The sequence below is a fragment of the Megascapheus bottae genome, chromosome 11, assembly GCF_031878675.1.
Source record: "Megascapheus bottae isolate mThoBot1 chromosome 11, mThoBot2.hap1, whole genome shotgun sequence".
Classification (NCBI taxonomy): Eukaryota; Metazoa; Chordata; class Mammalia; order Rodentia; family Geomyidae; genus Megascapheus; species Megascapheus bottae.
The window spans coordinates 44,897,684-44,922,817 of record NC_143519.1 but is presented as its reverse complement, the minus strand read 5'-3'; the positions used below and the strand labels follow the sequence as shown (position 1 = coordinate 44,922,817).

The 25,134-nt window shown below is 37.8% G+C and overlaps 1 protein-coding gene across 3 annotated transcripts in view; it reads left to right on the top strand.

Moving 5' to 3' along the window:
- The window catches only part of Kpna3 (karyopherin subunit alpha 3), a 64,139-nt gene that overhangs the window by 27,399 nt on the left and 11,606 nt on the right, over positions 1-25,134 (top strand). For all 3 annotated transcript variants that reach the window (XM_090342176.1, XM_090342177.1, XM_090342178.1), the window contains exons 2-10: positions 8,553-8,597; positions 10,998-11,087; positions 11,552-11,581; positions 11,671-11,723; positions 11,857-11,952; positions 14,731-14,816; positions 18,171-18,257; positions 18,623-18,792; positions 21,127-21,171. In XM_090342176.1, coding sequence (XP_090198302.1) covers positions 8,553-8,597; positions 10,998-11,087; positions 11,552-11,581; positions 11,671-11,723; positions 11,857-11,952; positions 14,731-14,816; positions 18,171-18,257; positions 18,623-18,792; positions 21,127-21,171 — 702 coding nt within the window. The remainder of the gene's footprint in view (positions 1-8,552; positions 8,598-10,997; positions 11,088-11,551; positions 11,582-11,670; positions 11,724-11,856; positions 11,953-14,730; positions 14,817-18,170; positions 18,258-18,622; positions 18,793-21,126; positions 21,172-25,134) is intronic.

Here is a 25,134-nt window from a genome sequence, read left to right as displayed (position 1 = left end):
ATCAATGATATTTCTCAGAATTTATAAAATTCATACATTGGGAACAAAGTCACATAGACTTACATCAGAACAGTTTTTTGGCAGTACTGAGATTTAAACTCAGGATCATTTGCATACTAGGCAGATGCTACATTGCTGAACCATATACCCTTGGTCCTTTCTTGCACTGGTTATTTCTTGCTTGCTCGTGCTGGGGTTTGAATTCGGGGCTTCATATATGTAAATTTTTAGTGCTCTACCACTTGAACCACACCTCTACTTCCAGCTTTTTGGTGGTTAAGTGGAGATAAGAGACTTTCATATGTGTGTGCCAGAGTAGGCATAGAACTATGATCTTCAGATCTCAGTCTCCTGAATAGCTAGGATTACAGGTGTGAAACACTGGTGCCCAGCTGGCTTGATTTCTTTATCAGGTTGAATTTACTAGTCTACTAGCACAGTATGTTTGTTTATACCTTCATTGAATTCTTCCATCAGTGTCAGTGTAGCTCTGTAGAAGAAGATGAAGCATCTTGGTTGCCACCTCCATTTTACCTACCAGATGACCCTTCATCTTGAGTCTTATAGAATAGTCATTAAATATGCTCAGTCAGCTGAACATATTGTGGTGACATTTTCTGAATAACTAATGTGATCATTGACTCCTCCTCCTCCTCCTCTTTTTGTATAGTATTTTCCCTTTATCTGGGGGAATTTTGTTCCAAGGATCCTACTGGTTGCCTGAAAATGTGGCTGTTACTAAACTCTCTATTCATTTGTATTTTCCTGTAGGTACATACCTATAATCAAGTTTAACTTGGAAATTAGTCACAAGAGACTTAACAATAGTAACTAACAATAAAACAGATATGACGAAATTAGTAAGCTAATCTATCCCAGTATATTATATTCTTCTGGTCTGAAATAATTCAGTGCATACATGGTTAAGATGAAGTCATATATTGTGACGTACCATGGAATTACTACGTAAGAGGTACTTGAACACAACCACTTCATTACTCCTGACAATGCTAAGTAATTACTAAGCCAATAGTGTGCATAGTAAGAAGACATTAGACAAAGGAGTGATTCATGTCTTGGGCAGGACAGCATGAGATTTTATTCTACTCTGAATGGTACACAATTTAAGATTATAATTACTAATTTTTAGAATTTTTATTTAAAAATTAGAGTGCAACGTAAGCCTTGGAAAGCAAGACTATAAGGAAAAATTATTGCTTATTGGATTTTAGTAGTTTGCTAAGGATTTTTGGCATTTATATAGGAGCATAGCTTATATTCTAATAGAATAGCTAAGCAAAAATGGTAGTAAGAAGTTGTTTAAAGTTGTGTGAAATGGAGATGACAATAATAACAGAATGGTAGAACTGAATTTTGAAAGCACAAAAAAGGGTAACATGGGCTGGGAGTTTGGCCTAGTGGTAGAGTGCTTGCCTAGCATGCATGAAGACCCAGGTTCAATTCCTTGGTACCACATACATAGAAAAAAGCTGGAAGTGGTGCTGAGGTTCAAGTGGTAGAGCTCTAATCTTGAGAAAAGTCCAAGGACAGTGCTCAGGCCTGAGCTCAAGCCCAGGACTGGCAAAAAAAAAAGGGGGGGGGGTAACAAAGGTCAAGGATAATGATGAAAGGCAAAGCTCAATGTGATAACACATAGTCAACAAACCACACAAAACCATATATTCCAAAGAAAGAGCACCTAATTAAGTAAGAAAAGCTTAAATTGAAAATGAACAATAATCCAAATCAAAACATCTCTTTCAGATTTGAAAACATTTTTTTTTTTTAACTATGGCCCTGGGTGCTGTCCTCGATCTCTTCAGATCAAGGCTACTGCTCTAACACTTGAAGCATGCTGCCACTTCCATTTTTTTTGCTGGTACATTAGAGATAGGGTCTCACAGACTTTCCTACCAGGGTTGACTTTAAACCTGTATCCTCAGATGTCAGTCTCCTAAGTTGCTAGGATTACAGGTGTGAACCAAAGGTGCTGGCTTTGAAAGGATTTTTGGCAAAAAGAATCATATGTCATAAATCAAGCAAGAGCTTGGTTTAATAAACAAATATATACAACTGTCCAATAAAGAATATCAAGAATTTTATTCAATCAATGTATATGTTAAAAATTCATCAAATTGAAGAATTTCCTTTCAGGCTATATTAGAAATAATTATGAATGTTATAAATCTTATCAAACTGAAAAACACTAATAATAGGCAAATTAAACACAAGAGAAACATCAAAAATAAATGAAAGTATATCTTATATGGAAGCAGATAATAAGGGTGGGACAAGGGTGAACTGATTCAGCAGTGATACTTACTAGACACTATGTTAGAAATGAAGCTATTAAATTTGGAGTGTTGTGCGTTACTCAATTCCTGACTTGTGTTACCTCAACTCCTCTGTACATCACCTTTGCAATAAAAATTTTTAAAGAAGCAGTAAAATAAATAATAAATTAAAAATAAAAATTAGACTGCAGTTAACAATAAGTAACTGAAGCCTTGGAAAGCAAGACTTTATATAAGGAAAAATTGTTGTTAATTGAATTTTACTTGGTAATAGTTGCTAAGGATTTTTGGCATTTATATTCATGTGGAATATTGGCTTGCAGTTTTCTCTGTTTATACTCTTGTTTGATTTCATTATAAGAGTAATACTAATTTTTTTTTTTTTTTGCCAGTCCTGGGGCTTGAACTCAGGGCCTGGGCACTGTCCTTGGACACTTTTAATTCTCTGCCACTTGATCCACAATGCCACTTCCAGCTTTTTTTGAGGAATCGAACTCAGGGCCTTGTGCATGCAAGGTGAGCACTCTACCACTAGGCTATGCTCCCAGCCCCATAATACTAGCTTTACAATTTTGTTTTTTAAAAAATGTTTCTGGTCCTGGTGGCTCACGCTTGTAATCCTAGCTACTCAGAAGGCTGAGATCTCAGGATCTGGTTCAAAGCCAGTGCACTAAAAAGTCCTTGAGACTTATCTCCAATTAATCCCCAGAAAACTGGAAGTGGCGCTGTAGCTCTAGGGGTAGGGTGGTAGCCTTGAGCTGATGAGCTCAGGGATAGCACCCAGGCCCAGAGTTCAAGTCCCACGACTGAGCTGGTCCATTTCTTCTAAGATGTCAAATTTATGTATTTAGAATTGTTTGCAGTAGTTCTTTCCTTCATGGTCTTTTTATCTTCTATACCTGTGCTCATACTCATTTTGAAACCCAATATTGATAATTTGCATTTTCTTTTCCTCCCTCTATCTTGTTCAATTTTACTGATTTATTTATTTATTTTCTCCTGTTTTTAGTTTCACCATTTTTTTTTTTCAGCCAGTCAGGCTTGAACTCGGGGCCAGGATACTATCCTTGGACACTTTTTGCTCAAGTCTATCACTCTGCCATTTAAGCCACAGCGCCACTTCCCACCTTTTTCTGTATATGTGGTACCAATGAATTGAACCCAGGGCTTCGTGCATGTACGTGAGCACTCTGCTACTAGGCTATGCTTTCAGCCCCCCTAGTTGCACCAATTTCTGTCTTTAATTATAATTTCCTTCTTATTTGGGATTCATTTGGTTTCTTATTTCAAGGATGTTAGAAACCTGAAAGAAAAATCTGTTGAATGCTTTCAACCTGTTTGAGTTGTCATATAGTTATATTGCTTTTACATTTTATTTCACACAATTTCTGACTTTTAATTAGAAAATTAAGTAGTGGCAAATGGTATCTGGCAATGTAATAAAGATAAATCATGACTATATAGCCTTTATTAAAAGCATAAGAATGAAAAAAAAAGCATAAGAATGTAGGAACCAGGGGGCCAGGAGCTTGGCCTAGTGGTAGAGTGCTTGCCTGGCATGCACAAACACCCAGGGTTCAATTCCTTAGTACCACATACATAGAAAAAAAAGCTGGAAATGGTGCTGAGGCCAAGTGGTGGAATTTTTGAGGAAGTCCAAGGACAGTGCTCAGGCCCTGGGCTCAAGCCCAGGATTGGCCAAAAAAAAAAAAAAAAAGTAAGAAAAAAAAAAAGAAAGAAAAAGAAAGAATGTAGGGACCAGGAGTGTGGCCTATTGGTAGAGTGTCTACCTAGTATGGTAGAGTGTCTGCCTAGTGTTCGATTACTTGGTACCACAGTCTGAGGGGGAAAAAAAGCCAGAAGTGGTGCTATGGCTCAAGATGTCCTTGAGAATGCTCAAAGACAATGCCTAGGTCTGGAGTTCAAGCCCGAGGACTGACAAAAAATAAATAAGAATGTAATCATACACCGGGCGCTGGTAGCTTGTGCCTGTAATCCTAGCTACTCAGCAGTCTGATCTGAGGATAAAGGTTCAAAGACAGCTGGGACATAAAAGTCTGAAAGGCTCTTATCTCCAGTTAACCACCAGAAAACCAGAAGTGGCACTGTGGCTCAAAAGTGGTAAAGCAGCACTAGCCTTGAGCTAAAGGGCTCAGGGATAGCACCCAGGCCCACAGTTCAAGCCCCGCCATTGATGTAAAGGAAAAAAAAATCCAAAAGACAAAATAATCATGCACGTGTAATAAAAGAATCTAGCATATCAGAATGTCAGAGAAAAAATATATAATTATTCCAGTAGTTTCTGATAAGGCATACCAAGTAGAATCACCTCCATGATGGAGCTTCAAACTTAGAAGGATACTTTTTTACCTTGAATACAAAAATTTATTCGTTTTAATATGGTTTAAGGTCCTGTTGGTAAAGTTCATTGGTTGCAAGCACTAAAAAAAAAATCCCAGCACAAAACCATAATTTGCTGGAAGAACAAGCTAGTAGATTGAAACATAGAAATAGATTGAGATTGTAGATGGAAAAGTGAGCAAGTCAAAGATAGAGACATTCATTTTGCATAGTCTTAAGAATTTAATGGGCAGTCATATCTAAAATATACCTACAACTCAGAAAATTGAATCTCTCAAAAACAAATCCTCAAAGAAGCAACCATCCCATTAAAAGGTGGGCTAAAAGCCAGGCGGTGGCTCACCTCAGTGGCTCATGCCTGTAATCCTAGATACTCAGGAGGCTGAGATCTGAGGATCAAGGTTCAAAGCTAGCCTGGGCACTAAAGTCCATGAGACTCATCTCCAGTTAAGCACTAGAAAACTGGGAGTGGCCAGGCTCATGCCTGTAATCCTATCTACTCAGGAGACTGAGATCTGAGGATCAAGGTTCAAAGCACAAAAGGACCTGAGACTCTTTTTTTTTTTTTTTGCCAGTCCTGGGCTTGAGCTCAGGGCCTGAACACTGTCCTTGGACTTTCTCAAGGCTAGAGCTCTACCACTTGAGCCTCAGCACCACTTCTGGCTTTTTTCTATGTATGTGGTACCGAGGAATCGAACCTGGGTCTTCATGCATGCTAGGCAAGCACTTTAACCACTAGGCCAAACTCCTGGCCCCAGGACCTGAGACTCTTATCTCCAAATAAACTCTGGAAAATGGGAAGTGGAGATTGGCTCAAGGGTAGGGTGGTAGCCTTGAGCTGTAGAGCCCAGGGACAGCGCCCAGGCCTACTTCAAGCCTCATGACTCACAAAAACAAAAACAAACCCAAAACCGGAAGTGGCACTGTAGCTTAAGGGGGGGGGTAGCATGTCCTTGAGCTGAAGAGCTCAGAGACAACGCCCTGAGGTAGGGTGGTAGCCTTGATCTGAAGAGCTCAGGGACAGTGCTCAGGCCCAGAGTTCAAGCCCCATAACCCACGTGGGGGGGGAGGGGGGAAGTTGGGCAAAAGGCTTAAAGAGAAACTTCTCTGAGGAGGACAGCACCCAGACCCAGAATTTTAGTCCTATGACCACCACCAACAACAAAAAACTAACAACTGAGATTCCACCTCACTCTGGTTGGTATGGCCATTATCAAGTAATCTAATAACAACAGATGCTGGAGGGGATGTGGCCAGAAGGGATCACTACTACAGCAATTCCTCTAAAGACTAAAACATAGAGCTCCCCCATGACCCAGCAATCCCACTCCTAGGCATTTACCCAAATGTTCAGAAACAAGGAGGGCATAGTAAAGCTACTGATGTACATTGCAGCATTTACCTCAGCTAAGATATGGGACCAACTCAGATGCCTCTCAGTAGATGAATGTATCAAGAAGATGTAATATTTATATACAATGGAATTCTATGCTGCCATCAGAAAGATTGACACCACCTCATAAGGAAATGGGAAGATTTGGAAAAAATCATATTAACTGAAGTAAGCCAGACCTAAAGGAATTTAGGCTCCATGGTTTCTCTCATTTGTAATAATTTGTGCCCATTTAGGATTCTCCTAACAGAGGACACAATAGCTCAAAAGCTATGTACATATGGCCATATAGGATGAGACTAAGATATGGTGACAAGAGGTTTATCTTTGTGATTGTTGTTCTTAATGTGCTATGTGAAGTTATTTCTTTTCTCTCTTTTTTCCCCTTATGGTTAATTTCATGTTGTTACTGTATTTTGACTTTGTTATCTGGTATATTATATATATGTTTATTTCAAATAGGAAAGGAAGGGGAAAAACAAGATAAATGAGGGGGTGGGGGGAGGGAAGAGATAAAAACATGAGAAAAGGGGTATCAATGTTTGAGAAGTAATGTACCTGATGAATATAACCCCCTCTATACATTACTCCTACAATAATTTTTTTTTTTTTTTTTTTGCTAGTCCTGTGGCTTGAGCTCAGGGCCTGAGCACTGTCCTTGGGCTTTCTCAAGGCTAGCACTCTACCACTTGAGCCACAGCACCACTTCTGGCTTTTTCTATGTATGTGAGGTGCTGAGGAATCGAGCCCGGGTCTTCATGCATGCTAGGCAGGGACTCTTACTACCAGGCCAAACTCCCAGCCCCTCCCACAATAAAATTTTAAAAAGAGGAATTTGATGGGTAAGTTTCACACTGTTTAAGATTGTTATAGAGTTCTATTGGTATTGTTTGGTCTACGTGAAGGTATTACAATTGAGGTTTTATAAAGACTATATACACAATAATGATATATAGTTCTCTCAAAAACTAAAATGAAACCCTGAGTGTAGTACGACAAGAGGATGACAGCCAAAGCTACTTTCTTTTCACAAAATTAGAATTTCTATGTTTTAATTAATTTATCATTTAAAATAAACAGATTTCTGGCTGGGATACTTGGGATGTAATAGTAAGGTAAATTACCATTGTGAGGTCAATCTGGGCAAAAGCTAGCCCTTCCTTAGTCTTGGCCTGCAAACCAGACAAACAGTGCTTGTGAGCTCACTTGTACTGGTGGTGTAGGTAGAAGAATCACATGGCTCAGTTGGAAGTGTGCCTGCCTAATAAGTTTCAAGGCCCTGGGTTCATTTCCCACTATCTCAACCAGTGAATCAGTAAATAAGTGGATGAATTTACTGGTTTTGGTGGTACTCACCTGTGATCTTTTCATTTAGGATGTTGGTCAGGAGTTTAAAACCAGCATGGCTGCATAGCAAAGTCTATCTGTAGGGGAAACAACAACAAATAAACTGACAAATCTTCGATCCTTAAGATGAAATTACCTGTAAAAAAAATCTAAGTCTCAGGCTTTTTCTGCGTTGTATTTTAGAAATAATTTTGTCATTAAGGTTTCATACAGAGGTGTTACCATTTCATAAGTCAGGTAGTGAGTCCATTTCTTTTTTTGGACAATATCACTACTTCATCTTTGCCCAAAAGTGTACACTGAATAGCATGATTGCATTTGTTGATCCACCCTTTCTGTGCCCTTCATTGACCACTCCTAATGGGGGGGGGAACAAAAAACAAAAAAATACCCAAAGCAAAAACAAACACCACTAAACCAACAACAGTAACAATCAACAAAACAAAACATATTTCCATTTCTTGCAGTTCGTTTTCATAAGTATTTTAAATGTTTAGTGAAATTACACCTTTGTTTCACTAGTTAAAAGGGTGGTAACAAGATGAATTGTACTTAAAAGCTGATTTTTCCAACTACTTAAGGATAATAAAAATGCATTTTAAGCAATCAAAAAGGAAAAAAAGAAGCTGGCACCAGTGGCTCATTCCTGTAATCCCAGCTACTCAGGAGACTGAGATCTGAGGATCGTGGTTCAAAGCCAACTTGGACAGAGAAGTCCATGAGACTCTACTGCCAATAAACTACTCCAAGAAAGTCAAAAGTGGGGCCGTGAGTTTGGCCTAGTGGTAGAGTGCTTGCCTAGCATGCACGAAGACCCGGGTTCGATTCCTTGGTACCACATACTTAGAAAAAAGCCAGAAGTGGTGCTGAGGCTCAAGTGGTAGAGTTCTAGCCTTGAGAAAAATCCAAGGACAGTCCTCAGGCCCTGAGCTTAAGCCCAGGACTGGCAAAAAAAAAAAAAAAAAAGAAAGTCAAAAGTGGTGCGGTGGCTCCAAGTTGTGCAGAGCCCTAGCCTTGAACAAAAGAGGCGCAGGTGCTGTGCCCAGGACCAGAAGTCGTCCCATGACTGGCCAAAAAAAAGGAGGTCTTAAACACTTAAGATTTTACAGTAGTATATTTTTATTCTTTGATCCTTATGTAATCTTTATTTTTCTTAGACAATGCGAAGACATAGAAATGAAGTGACAGTTGAACTGCGGAAGGTAAGGATGATATGCATTTAAGAAAAAATTTTGTATTGAATAATGAAAATACTATGACCACTTTTACAGAGATTATTCTTAAAACTATCTAGCACAAAAATACACCATTAAGATAATTTGTAATGGCATATATTTGTAACTACAATGTCTTTTGTTTATTAACGTTTGTAGGTGCTACTAGAAGTTGTTTACCATCATTACAAGATTCACAATATCTCATGAAACTAGTTGTTCCTTAATATCCTTTCTGTGGGCTTTGTGCTGGACAGATAACTCTCTCCTTTTCCTTCTTTTAGTAAATTTATCGTAGCTACAGGGAATGCACAATGGCTGGGCATAGTGGTGTGTACCTGTCATCCTCAGTGACACGATGAAGTATAAGTAGGTGAATCTTAGTTCAGATAGGCCTAGACATAAAAAGCCATAACCTAAAAAGTAACCACACAGAAATGTACTGAAGGCATAACTTAGGTGGTAGAGTATCTGCCGTTCAAGTGTGAAGCCAGGCCCTGAGTTCAAAACTTAGTACCAAAAAAGAAAGATAGATGTTACAATTCTTATGATTGAGCCAGATGCTGCTAACTCATGCCTATAATCCTAGCTACTCAGGCTGATAACTGAGGATTGTGGTTTGAAGCCAGCCCAGAACTGTTAGATCTTATATTTTGAACATTAGAGTACTGTATAGTCCAGTCAAGAACATTACTTTTCTAATATTAAAGTAATTTTGCCTTTCAATTAATGTTTTCCTTTTTTCCCATTTTAAGTTTTTGGATCTACTTGCATAATAATAAATAAACTGTTCCGCTGATCTACTTCTGGCTTTATGGTGGTTAATTGGAGATAGGAGTCTCATGGGTTTTTATGCCTGGACTGGCTTCAATCCTCAGATTTCAGCCTCCTGAGTTGCTATGATTATGGTATGAGCTACTAATGCTTTGGTGTGAGCTATCAGAGTCTAGCAATATTTTAGTTTTTGAAATGCTCTGTTTTGTCTCACCCTTGTAGTTCTCCCTCTGCCACCTGACTAGCTGAGTTTACAAGCATGTTCCACTATACTTGACACCTCATTTAATCTTTTGATCTAATATGTTTACTTGTTGCTAATTTTACATCTTTTTGTACAGGTACTGGGGCTTGAACCCAGTGTCTGGGCTCAGTCCCTTAGCTTTTTTGCTCTGTAATACTTAAGCTACAGCTCTACTGCCAGCTTTTTTGCTTTTTTTTTGGTGGTAATTGGAGATAGGAGCCTCATGAACTTTCCTGCCCAAGCTAGCTTAAATAGCTAGGATTTTATAGGCATGAACCACTGGAACCCAGCTTCTTTTTTTTTTTCCTTTTTTTTTGTGGCTCATGGGTCTTGAACTCGGCCTGGGTACTGTCTCTGAGCTCTTCACCTCAAGGCTACCATCCTACCCTTGAGTCAAGCATCCTCAGATCTCAGCCTCCCGAATAGCTAGGATTACAGGTATGAGCCACTGGCACTCAGCTCTAATTTTTTTTTTTAATGTTACTTCTATACCCAAACTAAAAATCTTAAAGAGGAAGTGGTGCTGTGGCACAAGAGCCTTGAGCTGAAGAACTCAAGGACAACGCCAGACCCAGAGTTCCAAGACCCACAACTGACCAAAAACCAAAAACAAACAAACAAAAAACTTGAAGAACAATTAGTGGTTAACTCAAGGTTATATAATATCTGAAAGGTTACAATTGCAAACTAAGTCCTACAAAATATACACTGTAGAGAATTATTAATAAAAGTCAGATAACAAGGGTTTAATCAGAGGTAATGGTCAATTGATGGCATTTATGTTAATTAATTTCTATTCCCCCAACACATCAACAAACGTGCATATTTTGAACTCTTCTAGTTAATCGGCCTCTGAAGTTGCTTCAAGAAAATGTTAGCAATAAATAAAACGACATACTAGCTGAAATACATTTGATGTGTGATAATAATAATAATAATAATAATACATCCTCAAACTTAAACTTTTCTTTTTTTTAATTAGGTAATTACAAATCCATAAGTCAGATTATGAGTACAATACTTCTTAGTCAGTGTTACCCCTTCCATCATTCTCTCTCTTTTTTACTCCCTCTCATCCTTACCCTTGACCAGGATTTAAGTTTAAATCTTCCCTGTAGAACATTGGTCAAAACAGTTGGTGTTTAATCTTTTGTGTGTATAAAAGTTGTATAGTTTAGCTAATTTTATTACCAAGTGAGGACTTGTCATTGGTTTGCAATGTTTATTTAAATATTAATATTATCTGCGTGCATACACACACACATATAATGTTTTTTATGATTGCTGAATAAAGTTGTGATGATTTTGGTGGATTTTCCATTAACAATAAAGCTTTATGAGTTCTTAAACATTCATTGGTTGCCTTTCAGAACAAAAGAGATGAACACTTACTGAAAAAGAGAAATGTTCCCCAAGAAGAAAGCTTAGAAGATTCAGATGTTGATGCTGACTTTAAAGCAGTAAGTTTTCTGTTTTTGTTGTTGTTGTTTTGTTTTTGTTTTTTGTTGATTGGGGTTTGAACTCAGGGCCTGGGCAGTGTCTCTGAGCCTTTTTGTGCTCAAAGGTAACACTGTACCACTTGAACCATGGCCCTACTTCCAGTGTTGAGTGGTAAACTGGAGATAACAGTTGCATGGGGACTTTTCTTACCAGGCTTTGTACCACGATCCTCAGATCCCAGCCTCCTGTGTACTAGGATTACAGGTGTGAGCCACCAGCACCTGGCTAAGTTGCCTGGTTTCTATAAAATACCTTTTGAAGTAAATTTTACAGTAACTGAGAGAGCTTCATTTGTAATATTAAGACAGTTGAGTCAATTTAATACTGATTATTGAGGCATATTTACTCTTAATTTTAGAATGCAAACTAATAAGTGTAGCTTTGTTAATTAAACTCTGCTGAACTACTCTTTTCTCTTTTTAAGCAAAATGTAACACTAGAAGCTATATTGCAGGTATGTTATTTTAATATTCCCATTTTGAAGTGTTTCAAATAGAATTTTGTTTTGTTTTTAATATCTAAAACTTATATTTGGTGTTGCAGAATGCTACAAGTGATAACCCAGTTGTCCAGTTGAGTGCTGTTCAGGCAGCAAGGTAAATACTAATTTGTCCAGAGATAATTATGTTCCATTGAATATGCTAGCTGACAGTCTAGAAGCAGTATACTATTGTTTGTGTTCATAGTTTGAAAATTATAGCAATTAATTTTTTGTGTTTCTTTTTATAGAAAACTGCTATCCAGTGACAGAAACCCACCAATAGATGACCTAATAAAATCTGGGATTTTACCAATTCTAGTCAAATGTCTAGAAAGGGATGATAAGTAAGTATGGATTTGATTCCCCTTTTTGGGGTAAATTAAAATTTAGAATTATTTACCCAAAAGGTTCAGTTCAGTTTAAAATTGCATTTTGTCTTGTTGTGGTGTTAGAGCTCAAACCCAAGGCCTTGTACATATTAGGCAAGTGCTCTATCACTGGAACACACTCTTAGCCTGACCTTTTTTAATTGACATGCATATGCATTTTAATATATTTTTCTTACTCTGTGATCATATTCAGCAGAGGTAAAGTACATTTCTTTTTAGTTTCTGAAGTTTACATATTTTGAAGGAAAGACTTAGCTCTCTCTGGATATTGCCTGTTCTAATTAATCTTAAGTATTTATAGTCTATATTTGTTATGTTTCTTTTTTAGTAATATTTTAAAACAACTCAAATAGTATTTGAGTCACCCTCTGCTCATGACTCTATTTATAGCTTAACCTCATGACAAGTCAACATGGTTTCCAAACTAAGTGGCTGTTCTGTACCCTGAGAGTATGCTAGCTGTCCACTGCTTTTTCTGTGTATTCTATAATGGAAATCCAGCCACCATCAGTTATTCTACATCTTTTTTTGTGTGTGTGTGTGTGGTATATTAGGAGTAAGAGGGCAGGCTGAATTTATTCAGAAGAGAAGGGGAAAACGCCACTTGCTATTTTTTGAGGTATTAGCTCCATTTCCATTTGTTTTTAGACATATCACAGAACAATCTCAAAACTTTGTCAGTTTGAATTAACTGGAGAATATATAAATGTGAATTCCAAAATGCTTTAAAACAAATGTTATTTTTATATTTAAGAATATTTAGACTGAAACTTGGGATAGTTTTCTAAGCATTATCCAAGGAAATTTTTAGTGGTATATAAATGTTGCCACTAAACCTTTTTGGTATTTAAAAATACTTTCTGCCTCTATCATATGTTATAACCCTGACCCCAAAACCATAGCCACTTAAATTTTAAATAAATATATATATATAATAATAATTTCTATTTAAATGAAGGTAAGTTTTATTGTAGTTATTTTAAAAATAAATTCTATCATCTTGCCACTTTTAAAGCCTTCTTTGTTCTTGGTCTCTTTGAATTTTTTTGGTAATTTGTTTGCTTATTTGTTTGATTGCTTGTTTTTCCCCATCTTTTCCTCTTTCCAGCCTTCAACATAAATTTACTTCCATAGGTGTACTGTGAAATAGCATTTATTCAGAAAAATATGCTAAATTCTGTATGGCTTGATGAATAATTATAAGACATATACCTATATAATTACACTTACTACAAGAGTAGAATATACCTATGATTTAGATATGACTTAACCACTCAAGGCTCAAGGGTAGAAATATGCTCATGGTTTATAGATTTTTTTTCATGGAAAATTGTATTACAGTATGAAGACCATACGTAAATTTAGGAGCCACATACCCTGTTTTAAACTCAGAATTTGCTGTTGACTAAAGCCTAAGTATGTTTTCTGGACCTCAGATACCTCATGTATAAAATTTAGGTGCTTGTCAATAATATTTTCAAATACATATTCTTGTTGCACTCATTTACACTTTCTATATCTTTTCACATGACTTCATGGAAGATTTTCCCTGACTTGTAAAAATAGATAGATAGATAGATAGATAGATAGATAGATAGATAGATAGATAGATAGATAATTTTTTATACCTTTACATTTTCTCTTTTATGGCTTCCCTTTGCAATGTTTGTTAGAACTCCCAATCAGCTTAATAAATCTTCCCTTCCCATCTGGCACAGAATGTATGTATCATTGGTTTTTTTTGCCAGTCGTGGGCCTTGAACTCAGGGCCTGAGCACTGTCCTTGGGCTTTCTCAAAGCTAGAGCTCTACCACTTGAGCCATAGCACCACTTCCGGCTTTGAAAAAAAAAATTTCTGTGCATGTGGTACCAAGGAATTGAATCCAGGGCTTCATGCATGCTAGGGAGGCACTGTACTACTAGGCCACACTCCCAGCCCCTCTCTGCTTGTTTCATTGCTATTTAATTTCCAATGTATTATTTCTTGAGTTTCATTAATTTTTTTTCTATGTTCACTCCCCTCCCCAACCCCCCAATTATCTAGCTTCATTGTTCACAGACTTTACTTCCAATTCAGTTCTCTAGCTTTTGGTTCAACTTAGGTTTGGCGCTTTCTTGTTGTTGTTGTTGTTGTTGCGCTATTCCTTCTTCTCTGGTATTCTTTCTGGTACTGTATTTTTTATCTACCTCCCCTAACTTAGTGTATGCAATTTCATTCTGACGATATCTCCTATATTACTATCACCGTTTTTAAATCTATTCTGCCTATTATTGACTAACATTATTTTCTTTAACCCACTTTTCACTAGCATCCTGTACTCACAGTATGTCTCTGGAATAAATTACAAGTTCTGAAGCATAGTTTTTGAGATACACTTCCCTTATTCCCACTCAAAAGCTCAAAATAGACATTTTCACAGACACATGAATTCCATTTTTCTACCTGTAATGTTTTTGTTTTTGTTTTTTAATTTTCAGCTGTTAAGTGTCTTTTAGAATCCATGTTTGAAAGGATAATTCATTTTTCACTTTGTGAGTTTTTCTATACTATCCCAAATTGTGCTAACCTTTGAGATATGCAATAAGATATTCAGGCAGAAACATATAGTAGTCAAATGTACAACAGGCAATTGGAAATAATTCAAGGATAAGAGATAACTTTAGATCTGAAGTTTTATAAATTTAGGCAGTAGGTTAAGTGTCTAAAAAGATTTTTTTTAATTGTTTTTACAGTCCTTCATTACAATTTGAAGCTGCTTGGGCCCTTACTAACATAGCATCAGGAACTTCTGCACAGACTCAAGCTGTTGTACAATCTAGTAAGTCAATTCAATTCCTTTCTTTGGAACTTTTTTAGTTTAGTGATAGTAAGTCAGGATTTTACAGTAAAGACTGAATTTTAATTTATATTACTTTTAACTGGTGAATTTTGTTACTTTAATGATTATTTCTAATAACAGGATTTAAAGTCGTATATATGTTTACGTGTGTGCTGATATTAGGACATGAGATCTTATGATCTCCTCAGTTGTTTTTTTTTTTTTTTCTTTTTTCAAAGGTAGTGTACTTGAGTCATGCCTCTAATTCCAGTTTTTGCTGATTAATTGGAGGTGAGCACCTCCTAGGTTTTTCTGGCTGAGATGGCTATGAGCCACAATCCTCAGATCTCAGCCTCCTGAATAGTTAGTGTTACAAGCATGATGTGTGTGAGTGCCGGTCCTGGGGCTTGAACTCAGGGCCTGGGCTCTGTCTCTGAACTTCTTTTGCTCCAGGCTATTCATAGCTCTACTTCCAGCTTTTTTAGTATTTTGGAGAAAAGAATTTTTACAGATTTTCTTCCTGGGCTGGCTTTGACCTCTGATCCTCAGATCTCAGCCTCCTGAGTAGTTGGGATTCTAGATGTAGATGTGAGCCACTGATGCCTGGCTAAACTTTTTTTTTTAATTAAAATTTTTGTTTTTATTATCTTCAGAGTTTGCGGAGTGTCTTGTATCTTTTAGACTATACAATATGTATTGTTAAAAGTTGGTTCACAGCTGGGTGTGGTGGTTCATGCCTGTAATCCTAGCTGTTCAGAATGCTGGGATATGAGGACTGAGGTTCAATTTCAGCCCAGGCACTAAAGAACATGAGACTCGTATTTCCAATTAATCACTAGAAAAGAAGAAGAAGGACTCTGGGTCAAGGGGTAGGTCAGTAGCCTTGAGCTGAAGAGCTCAGTGACAATGCCCAGACTCAGGGGTAGAGCACTAGCCTTGAGCTGAATAGCTCAGGGACAGTGCCCAGGTCCAGAGTTCAAGCCCCATGACCCACCATAAAAAAAAAAAAAAAAAAAGAGTTGGCTTGCCTTATGGTAGGCCAGTTATTGTTATGGTGACAGAAATGGACTCAGCTTTTTGTAGTGTCCAAGTTGGTGTTACTTGTAAGAAATGCTAACAGTTAAATTAATGAGGTACAATTTAACAGTGTTTTCTTTTTGTTTTTTTTGTTCATTACTTACTTGTAAATGATATTGGTCTTTTTTTTTTTTTTTGCCAGTCTTGGGTCTCAAACTCAAGGCCTGAGCATTCTCTTTGGCCTTTCTCAAGGCTAGAGCTCTACCACTTGAGCCACAGCACCACTTTTTCTATGTATAAGGCACCGAGGAATCGAATCTGGGTCTTCATGCATGCTAGGCAAGCACTCTACCACTAGGCCAAGCTCCCAGCCTGCTTCTGGTCTTTTATAAAAGTAAATGAAATTAGTTAAAAATGTCTCCATTGAAATGATTCCGTTGAAACCTTGATACATTATTGGTAGTAATATAAAATGGTGTAGTTGGATCATAAGTTCAAAGTCAGCCTGAACTATATTGCCTGGAACACTGAGCTCCTCAGGCCACATGTGAGCCACAGTGCCACTTCCGTTTTTCTGGTGGTTAATTGGAGATTAGAGTCACATGGACTTTAATAACTTGGTTTACTTGGTTTGCTTTGAACTGCAATCCTCGGATCTCAGCCTCCTGAGTAGCTAGGATTACAGATGTGAGCCATTGGCACCTGGCAAAACGTGGCTACTTTGAAAAAGCTTCTCATAACATTAAATGTAAGAGTTACCACATGACTCAACAGTTCTTTTCCTGGACAAAACCCAGAAAGGGGTCAGGAGTTTGGTGGAGTGCTTGCCTAGCATGCACGAAGACCTGGGTTTGATTCCTTGGTACCATATACATAGAAAAAGCTGGAAAATGGTGCTATGGTTCAAGTGGCAGAGTGCTATCCTTGAGGAAAAAGCCCAAGGACTGGCAAAAACAAAAACAAAAACAGGATGAAAATGCCCATAGAAAGGCTTGTACACAAATGTTCACAGCAGCATTCTTCATAAATATTCTAAATATCCACTAAATGATGAGTGGATAAATAAAATGTATACACCTTAGAGTACTCTTCAGAAATCCAAAATAATAAAATTCTTGTACTTGTTATTACATGGATGAACCTCAGAAACATTATGTTACTAAGTGAAAGTGAGACAATAAACTATATACAGTATAATTTTGTTTATCTGAAATGTCCAGAACAGGCGAATCTATGCAGATAGAAAGCAGATATTTAATGATTACCTTGGGCTAGGGGAGCAGATAGCAGAACAGCAAATCAGGAGTGATTGCCCTAGATGGGAGTTTTCTTGGAGGAACAGGGTGGGGAGTTGATGGAAATGTTAGGTTTGATTATTGGAGTGACTGCAGACCTCTGTAATAGTGCTGAAAAGTATTGCGTTTTATACACTTACAACTGATGAACCTTTTTTTTTCCTTTGTGCCATTCCTGGGGCTTGAACTCAGGGCCTGGGCACTGTCCCTGAGTTATAGACATTTTTTAAGACATATTTATTTTTGTTGAAAAGGCTAGTGCTCTACCAATTGTGCCTCAGCTCCACTTCCAGCTGTTCGGCTTTTTGAGTGCTTAAGTGGAGATGAGTCTAGGAACTTTTCTGCCCAGACTTGTGTTGACCTGTGATTCTCAGATGTCAGCCTCCTGACTTGTTAGGATTATAGGTCTAAGCCACCAGTACATGGCAAGGTATGAATTATTTTTAATAAGGTAGCACACATGTTGAGCAAAAATACCCCAGATTTACATTGAGTTCAAATTGAAAACAAAGTGGCCTTGCTTATTCTGGTGAAAATAAGTAAAGTGTGTAAGCTTATGTGAAGAGTGAAAATTATGTGACTAGTACTCTACCTACTGTGCTAATGAAACACCTAATAGTGAAAATTATGATTCCTTATTTTAAAAAGGAACATAAAGTAGACGGAATATGATATTAATCAAATCTCTTGTAAATCCTGTGTTAAGAATTACAATTCTATGACTAAAGTTTATATATAAGGTTACATTGAAAAAATGAATTATTGGAAAGATTTCATGCTACTTTTCTTTTAGTCAGTGATACAATAGCAACCTTTAGGTATTGTCAATTGGTGTGTTACCCAAATATTACTAGGGGAAAATACTGAAATTAGTAACTTCTTAAGTTAAAAGTATCAAGTGCTTGCCACATTTATCCAATGGACTATAATTGGGCGACAGTGTGCCAGATTTTGTATGTTTTATTAACTTGTTGAGACTGAAATCTATAATCTATAAATTTGTCAACATTTTTCCAGTGTAATTTTTTTTTTTAACTAATAGATGCAGTACCTCTTTTTCTGAGACTTCTTCATTCACCACATCAGAATGTTTGTGAACAAGCAGTATGGGCTTTGGGAAATATTATAGGTAAGTTGAATTTAGGGATGAAAAGACTTAAATTAAAACTCTTAACTTTTTTCCTACGTTGGCATAGCCATAAACTACTATGTTTCCTCTGAATTTAGTGTGCATCGACTATATTCTTAACTCATAAAAACTAACTTAAGGTGATACTTCTTAAGTGTAAAAGGTATAGAAGGATACAATTTGTATCTTTAGTGGTAAGTTAAATTTGTATTCCTAAAATTAAGAATGAAAAACAGCACTCGATGCTTTTGAATAATGGTGAGGAAACATAGAACATCAGTGTCCCAACATGAGCCATTGCATACATTTCAAACTTTCTCATCCTGAATGTAATTTATTTTAAAATACAATTTTCATTTCTGTAGGTGATGGTCCTCAATGTAGAGATTATGTCATATCACTGGGAGTTGTCAAACCTCTTCTGTCCTTCATCAATCCCTCCATTCCCATCACCTTCCTTCGGAACGTCACATGGGTCATTGTCAATCTCTGCAGGAATAAGGACCCCCCACCGCCTATGGAGACAGTTCAGGAGGTAAATGAAGAATTGTAAAGGCCAGATGGAATATTTTCCTTATGTTTATACTTTAGGTGTTCATGCACAGGGAATGAAATAGTGTATATTCTAATTATTTTGCAAGTAACATACTATAAGTGATTACTGATTCCTGTGAAATAAAAGTTGGGTATTCTACATTATCAGAAAGAAGGTCAACCAGGTGCCAGTGGCTCATGCCTGTAATCTTAGCTACTCAGGAAGCTGAGATCTGAGGATCACGGTTCACAGCAAGCCCAGACACAAAAGTCCAGGCACAAAAGTCCATGAGAGGGCTGGGAGTTTGGCCTAGTGGTTAAAGTGCTTGCCTAGCATGCATGAAGACCTGGGTTCGATTCCTCGGTACCACATACATAGAAAAAAGCCGGAAGTGGTGCTGAGGCTCAAGTGGTAGAGCTCTAGCCTTGAGAAAGTCCAAGGACAGTGCTCAGGCCCTGAGCTCAAGCCCAGGACTGGCAAAAAAAAAAAAAAAGTCCATGAGACTCATAAGAATCTCTAATTAACTACCAGAAAACCAGAAGTGGTGCTGTGGCTAATGGAGTAGAGCACTAGTCTTGAGCTAAAGAGCTCAAGGACAACACTCAGGCCCAGAGTTAAAGCCCCACAACTGAAAGAAGTCAGTCCCATTTTTAATGACTTTTCATAAAAAGAAAACTTAGAAAACTTCAAATAGAAAAAAATTCAAAAGGGAAGGGACTTGGGTATGGCTCTAGTAGTAGAGCACTTACCTACCAAACATAAGACCTCACCACTAAAAAAGAAAAGAAAGAAAAAAAAGAAAAAAGAAAATAAATCTCAAAGTTTTATTACTGTTTTGCTTATTGGAACACACACACACACACACACACGAGCCAGGTATTGGAACACACACACACACACACACACACACACGAGCCAGGAAGCCCTCACCTATAATCCTAGCTACTCAGGATTTGAGAAGCAAAGGAGGCTGGGCAGGAAAATCCATAAGACTCTTTATCTCCAGATAACCAGCAAAAACTTCAAACTGGAAGTATAGCTCAAGTGGTAGAAGGCTGTCATGAGTATAAAAAAAATTGAGCAACAACTTGAGAGGCCCTTAGTTTATATCCCAGTACCATCACAGGGAGAAAAAATTGGAGTTTCTTCAAATAACATTAGTGAGTACACTAATGACGTTAATGAGAATTGTTGACTGTGTATCTTTCTAATTCACATCCTTACTCTGTGTCTGCTATTTTGTAAAAGTACTTAGCGTAAGTCTGTGGGAGGAATTTTTAAGTGGCAAAGCAAGTTTAATAAAAGGAAAGTATACTATTAAGAGAAATAGGAGCTTGAGGTAGGTGGCTGTAGGACTTGGAGATTGTGGGGGGAGTTTGTGGTAATGATAGTAGATTGATAGGCAGAATTTTGGAAGGGATCTGTTCATACACAGTGTTGCCATCCTTGTCACAATTATCTGTGACATTATGTACAAAGTATTGCCAACCAATACTTTAAATACATATAAAGCAAACATTTAAATTGAAAAAGAGAGAAAAGTACATTGTTAAAGGAAAGAGCAGGCCCAAGGGCTGTGGGAAGAATTTTTAAATATTAGAATTTGGAAAAAAAAAAAAAAAAAGATGTATAAGGGGACCAGGAGTTTGGTTTAGTGGTAGAGTAGCTTGCCTAGCATGCATGAAGACCTTGGTTCAATTCCTCGGTACCACATACACAGAAAAGGCTGGAAATGGTACTGTGGCTCAAGTGGTAGAGCTCTAGCCTTCAGAAAACCCAAGGTCAGTGCTCAGACCCCGAGTTCAAGCCCTAAAACTGGCAAAAAGAGAAAAAAAATGCTTTAATTGGGACTGGAGAAATATGATATCTAACTTGACTAGCAAACACATGGCCCTGAGTTTAAACCCCAATACCACACAGAGAAAGCTTTAATTATGGCTCGTACAGCTTATTAAAAACCATATTTTCATTTTAAATCAGGTAAGTGAAACAATGACAGTAACTTTTCTTAAAAAGCAATAATTGTATATTTGCATCTCCATTCTTCCCACTTGACATTTAACGTCATATAAAAGGTTATTGAAGACAGATGTTTTCCTTTAAGGTAATTAATCTCTGCCAGATTTATTTGAATATTTTAGTTGGACTTTGAAATAGGCTTTTGGCTTTTTTTAGAATTTATCAGATTTTCATTTTTTGGATATTCTAACAAATTTAACATTTTTTTCTTGCCCTACAAACAATATTTACTACTTTATGTGTCACTTTACTGTTTATTCTGAAAAAGTCATATCCATCAACTCTTGTTACTTATTATTTATTTTCTTTCCTCAGATCTTGCCTGCTTTATGTGTCCTCATATACCATACAGACATAAACGTAAGTAAAGCATAAGCTGAGATGTGGAATTTACTCTTGATGGGACTAGGGAGGGCTTTTTAGACAAGGGTCAGCATATTTTACCAGTGTATCAGCTTCTGTAATGTGTATATGTTTTTGTTTTAGCACTGACTTTAAAAAAAAATTAGTGTTATTATAAAGGTGATGTACAAGGGGATTAAGTTAAATAAATCAGGTGGACAATGCCTTGTACTCTCCCAATTTTTCCTTTTCTTCTCCACCCACAAATTGTATAGTTCATTTTTAACATAGTGTCTAGTAAGTACCACTGCTGTATTTGTTTACCCTTTTTGAGAATGGGATTAAAGATAAATTGGGCTGGTAGCTTAAATCATTTAATAAGCAAACTATTATAGTTAAATTAATTGTTTCATTGTTAGAGACAACAGACAGTTCTCAACAGTTTTACTTTCCTGTGTTTTAGTTCTCTGTAGACAACTGCAGTATGAAAATACTAAATGGAAAATTCCAGAAATATTCATAATTGTTATCTAGCTTCTATAGTTAATGTCTTACTGTGCCTAATTTATAAATTAAACTATGATAGGTATGTGTAGGAAGAAACAGCATATATAGGATTCAGCAGTATCTGCTGTTTCAGCATCTACTTGAGATAGTGGTAAATGTGGGATTCCCCACAGATAAGGAAGTATTGCTGTAGTACTTTTGTTGTTGTTTTGGGGTTATTTGTGCCAGTACAAGGCCTGATATCCAGGGCTTCACACTCTCATTTGGCTTTTCCCCAACCTAATCCCATTCAAGACTGACATTCTGCCAAGTGAGCCAAAGCTCTACTTCTGGCTTTTTCTTCTTTAATTGGAGATAAGTCTTGTGGACTTTCCTACATGGTCTGAGCTTTAAACTGAGATCCTCAGATTGTAGTCTCCTGAGTAATTAGAATTATAGGTGTGAGCCACTAGAGCCAACATTTGTTTACTTTCTGTCTGTTGTAGAAAGTTAATTTTCAATCACAATAATTCTGGAGCATCTAATTTTCTTGCTGTTTTTGAAGTTATGCAGCCATACTTCGGAAAGATAGATAACTTGTTAGTGTCTGTCTAATGATATGTGATACAAATGTAGCCATATTTTTTTCTTCTTGTATAAATGTAATTTATTACTTTTAGTAGATCCGTTATGCACTGACACCTGATGGTGACAGTGGGTGCTAAATGTATTGGGATTCCCAACAATGTCTTTGGATTAATGACTTAAGTGACTCACAGAATTCAAGAAGCTATTTGATTCATGCTTGTTTACTACACAAAAAGGATACAGATTAAAAATTACAAGACAAAAAGGCAGATAAGGTGGCATTCAGGAAAGACCAGATGTAAATATCTAGTAATACTCTCCCATTAGAATCTTATAGACAACACTTAATATTCCAGTAGTGGTCTGTGACATGTGAAGTATTGGCAACCAAGGAAGTTCCTGAGTCTCTAGTGTCCAGAGATTTTGTTGGAGTGTTAGCTAAATGGTCTGAACTGATCTTAGTTATATAGTCTTCAGACCTTCCCAGATATCAGAATGTTAGAGTGGGCTGGGAATGTGGCTTAGTGGTAGAGTGCTTGCCTAGCATGCATGAAGAACTGAGTTCAATTCCTATGAACTGTCGGGGTCCTTTGAGAACTGAGTTCAATTCCTATGAACTGTCGGGGTCCTTCGTCCCTGGTCCCTCTTGACTAGTAGGAAGGATGGGGAAAAACACGCCCAGATCAGGACGAGCAGCAAGAGGAGAGGGCCCACTGTCCTCCTGCACTCAGCCTTCCTGCCCGGGGGCACGAACAAGATGCCACCTGGCTTCATCAAGGCAGGAAATCTCTCTCTCCAATAAAACCCCATCCTGAGGAAGTCCCTCCAGCTAATATACCCTCACTCTAGGTCTCAGCAGAGAGTGATACACAATAACACATTTGTAACCAATGGTAATCAAGTCTTGCACCCTGCCTCTTGGGCCTTGCCTTGTCTCAGCAGAAAGTTATTAGACATGGTGTTACTTGGCCACCAACACTGAACTACATATACAGAAAAGTCTGAAATGGCACTGTGGCTCAAGTGGTAGAGTACTAGCCTTGAGAAAGCCCAAGGACAGTGCCCAGGCCCTGAGTTTAAGCCCAGGAATGGCCAAAGAGAGGGAGGGAAGAAGGGAGGGAGGGAGGGAGAGGGAGAGGGGGAGAGAGTGTGAGTAGAGCATGTCAGGATGTCAGATGCCAGTGGTTCGCACCTATAATCCTAGCCACTCAGGATACTGAGATTCCAAGGATTGTGTTTCAGAGCCAGCCCAGTAAACAAATCCAAGAGACTCTTACCTCTAATTAACCAGCAAAAGATAGAAATGGTAGGGCACCAATAGCTCACAATTACAATCTTACCTACTCTAGGGGGTTGAGATATGAGGATCACGGTTCAAAGTCATCCTAGGCAGAAAAGTCTGTGAGACTCTTATCTCCAATTAACTACCAATAAGACCCCCCAAAGTGGGGCTGTGGCTCAAGTGTAGAGCACTAGCCTTTGGCAGAAAAATTCAGGAACAGTGCCTAGGCCTTCAGTTTAAACCTTAGTATTGGCACAAAAAAGTGGGGGGAGGGAACGAGAGGGAAAGGGGGAGAGGGAAAACAAGAAAAGGGAGAAGGAAGCTTCAGAGAATCAAAATGAAGAGGTATAATCCCTAAATTGAATTGGTTACTGTAACTGTCTGGTGCATACTGAAGATATTGAGCCACACCTCCAGAACTGCATTTTGCTGATTATTTTGGGAATGAAGTCTCGGACTTTTCTCAGTTTTCTGCTATCTAAATGTCAGCCTCTTGGGTAGTTAGGATTATAGGTTGTAAGCCACCAGCACCCAGCAAGACCTTCTATTTTAACTTTTTAAGAAAACCACTATTAGTGTGATCTACAGTTTACTTTTTATCCCATAGCTCATGCATTTTTTATTAACATCATAATCACTCAAAATCCATAGTTTAGCTGGTATTTACAAAATCAAGGCCACCCAAAGACTGTATCTCCAGAACAGTACAAACAGGGCTGAAGTCAAGGCCAGAAGATGGAGCACTTGCCTGGCATACAGGAAGTCCTAGGATCAATACCCAGTAACTAATACGCACATACAAATACAAATGCACAGTTTACATTGTACATTAGTCTTGGTGTTGTACATTCTGTTTTTTCAAACAAGCTTAATAATTTTGTGTGTGGGGGGGGGTCATGGGACTTGAACTCGACCTTGGTACTGTCTCTGAGCTCTTCAGCTCAAGGCTACCTCCCTACCCTTGAGCCAAGCCCCACTTCCCTTTTTTGTAGAGGTTAATTAGAGATAAGAGTATCAGGTCCTTTTGTGCAGGGGCTGGTTTTGAACCTTGATCCTCAGATATCAATCTCCTGAGTAGCTAGGATTGCAGGTGTGAGCTAGTGTCAGCACAAGCTTAATAAGATTTTAAGGCTATGAGTTTTCCTTTGGTAATTGTTTTCAGCAAACCCAATGGAGTTTGATAGGTTATTTATGTTGTCATAGTGTTTAGAAATTTTATAGTTTTTTTGTTTGCTTGTTTGTCCATCCTGGGGCTTGAACTCAGGGCCTAGGCACTGTCCTTGGGCTTTCTTCTAAAGGCTAGTGCCATATCACTTGAGCCACAGTACTACTTCCAGCTTTTTCTGTGTATGTGGTACTGAGTAATCAAACCCAGTGTTTTATGCATGCTAGGCAAGCACTCTACCACTAGGCCAAACTCTCGGCCCTGCAACCCTTTTTTTTTCTGTCGCTTTTTTGGTATATTTTTGTAATTTTCTCTGTTTTTAGACTTCCCAAATTACTTCTGTTTTAGGTCTGTATATTTTGGGGAGGGAGAGGTAGTGGGGTTTGAACTCAGAGTATTGAGCTTGCTGTGCCACTAGCCTTGGTTTCTGCTAGTTATATTTGAAATGAGGTCTCACTGC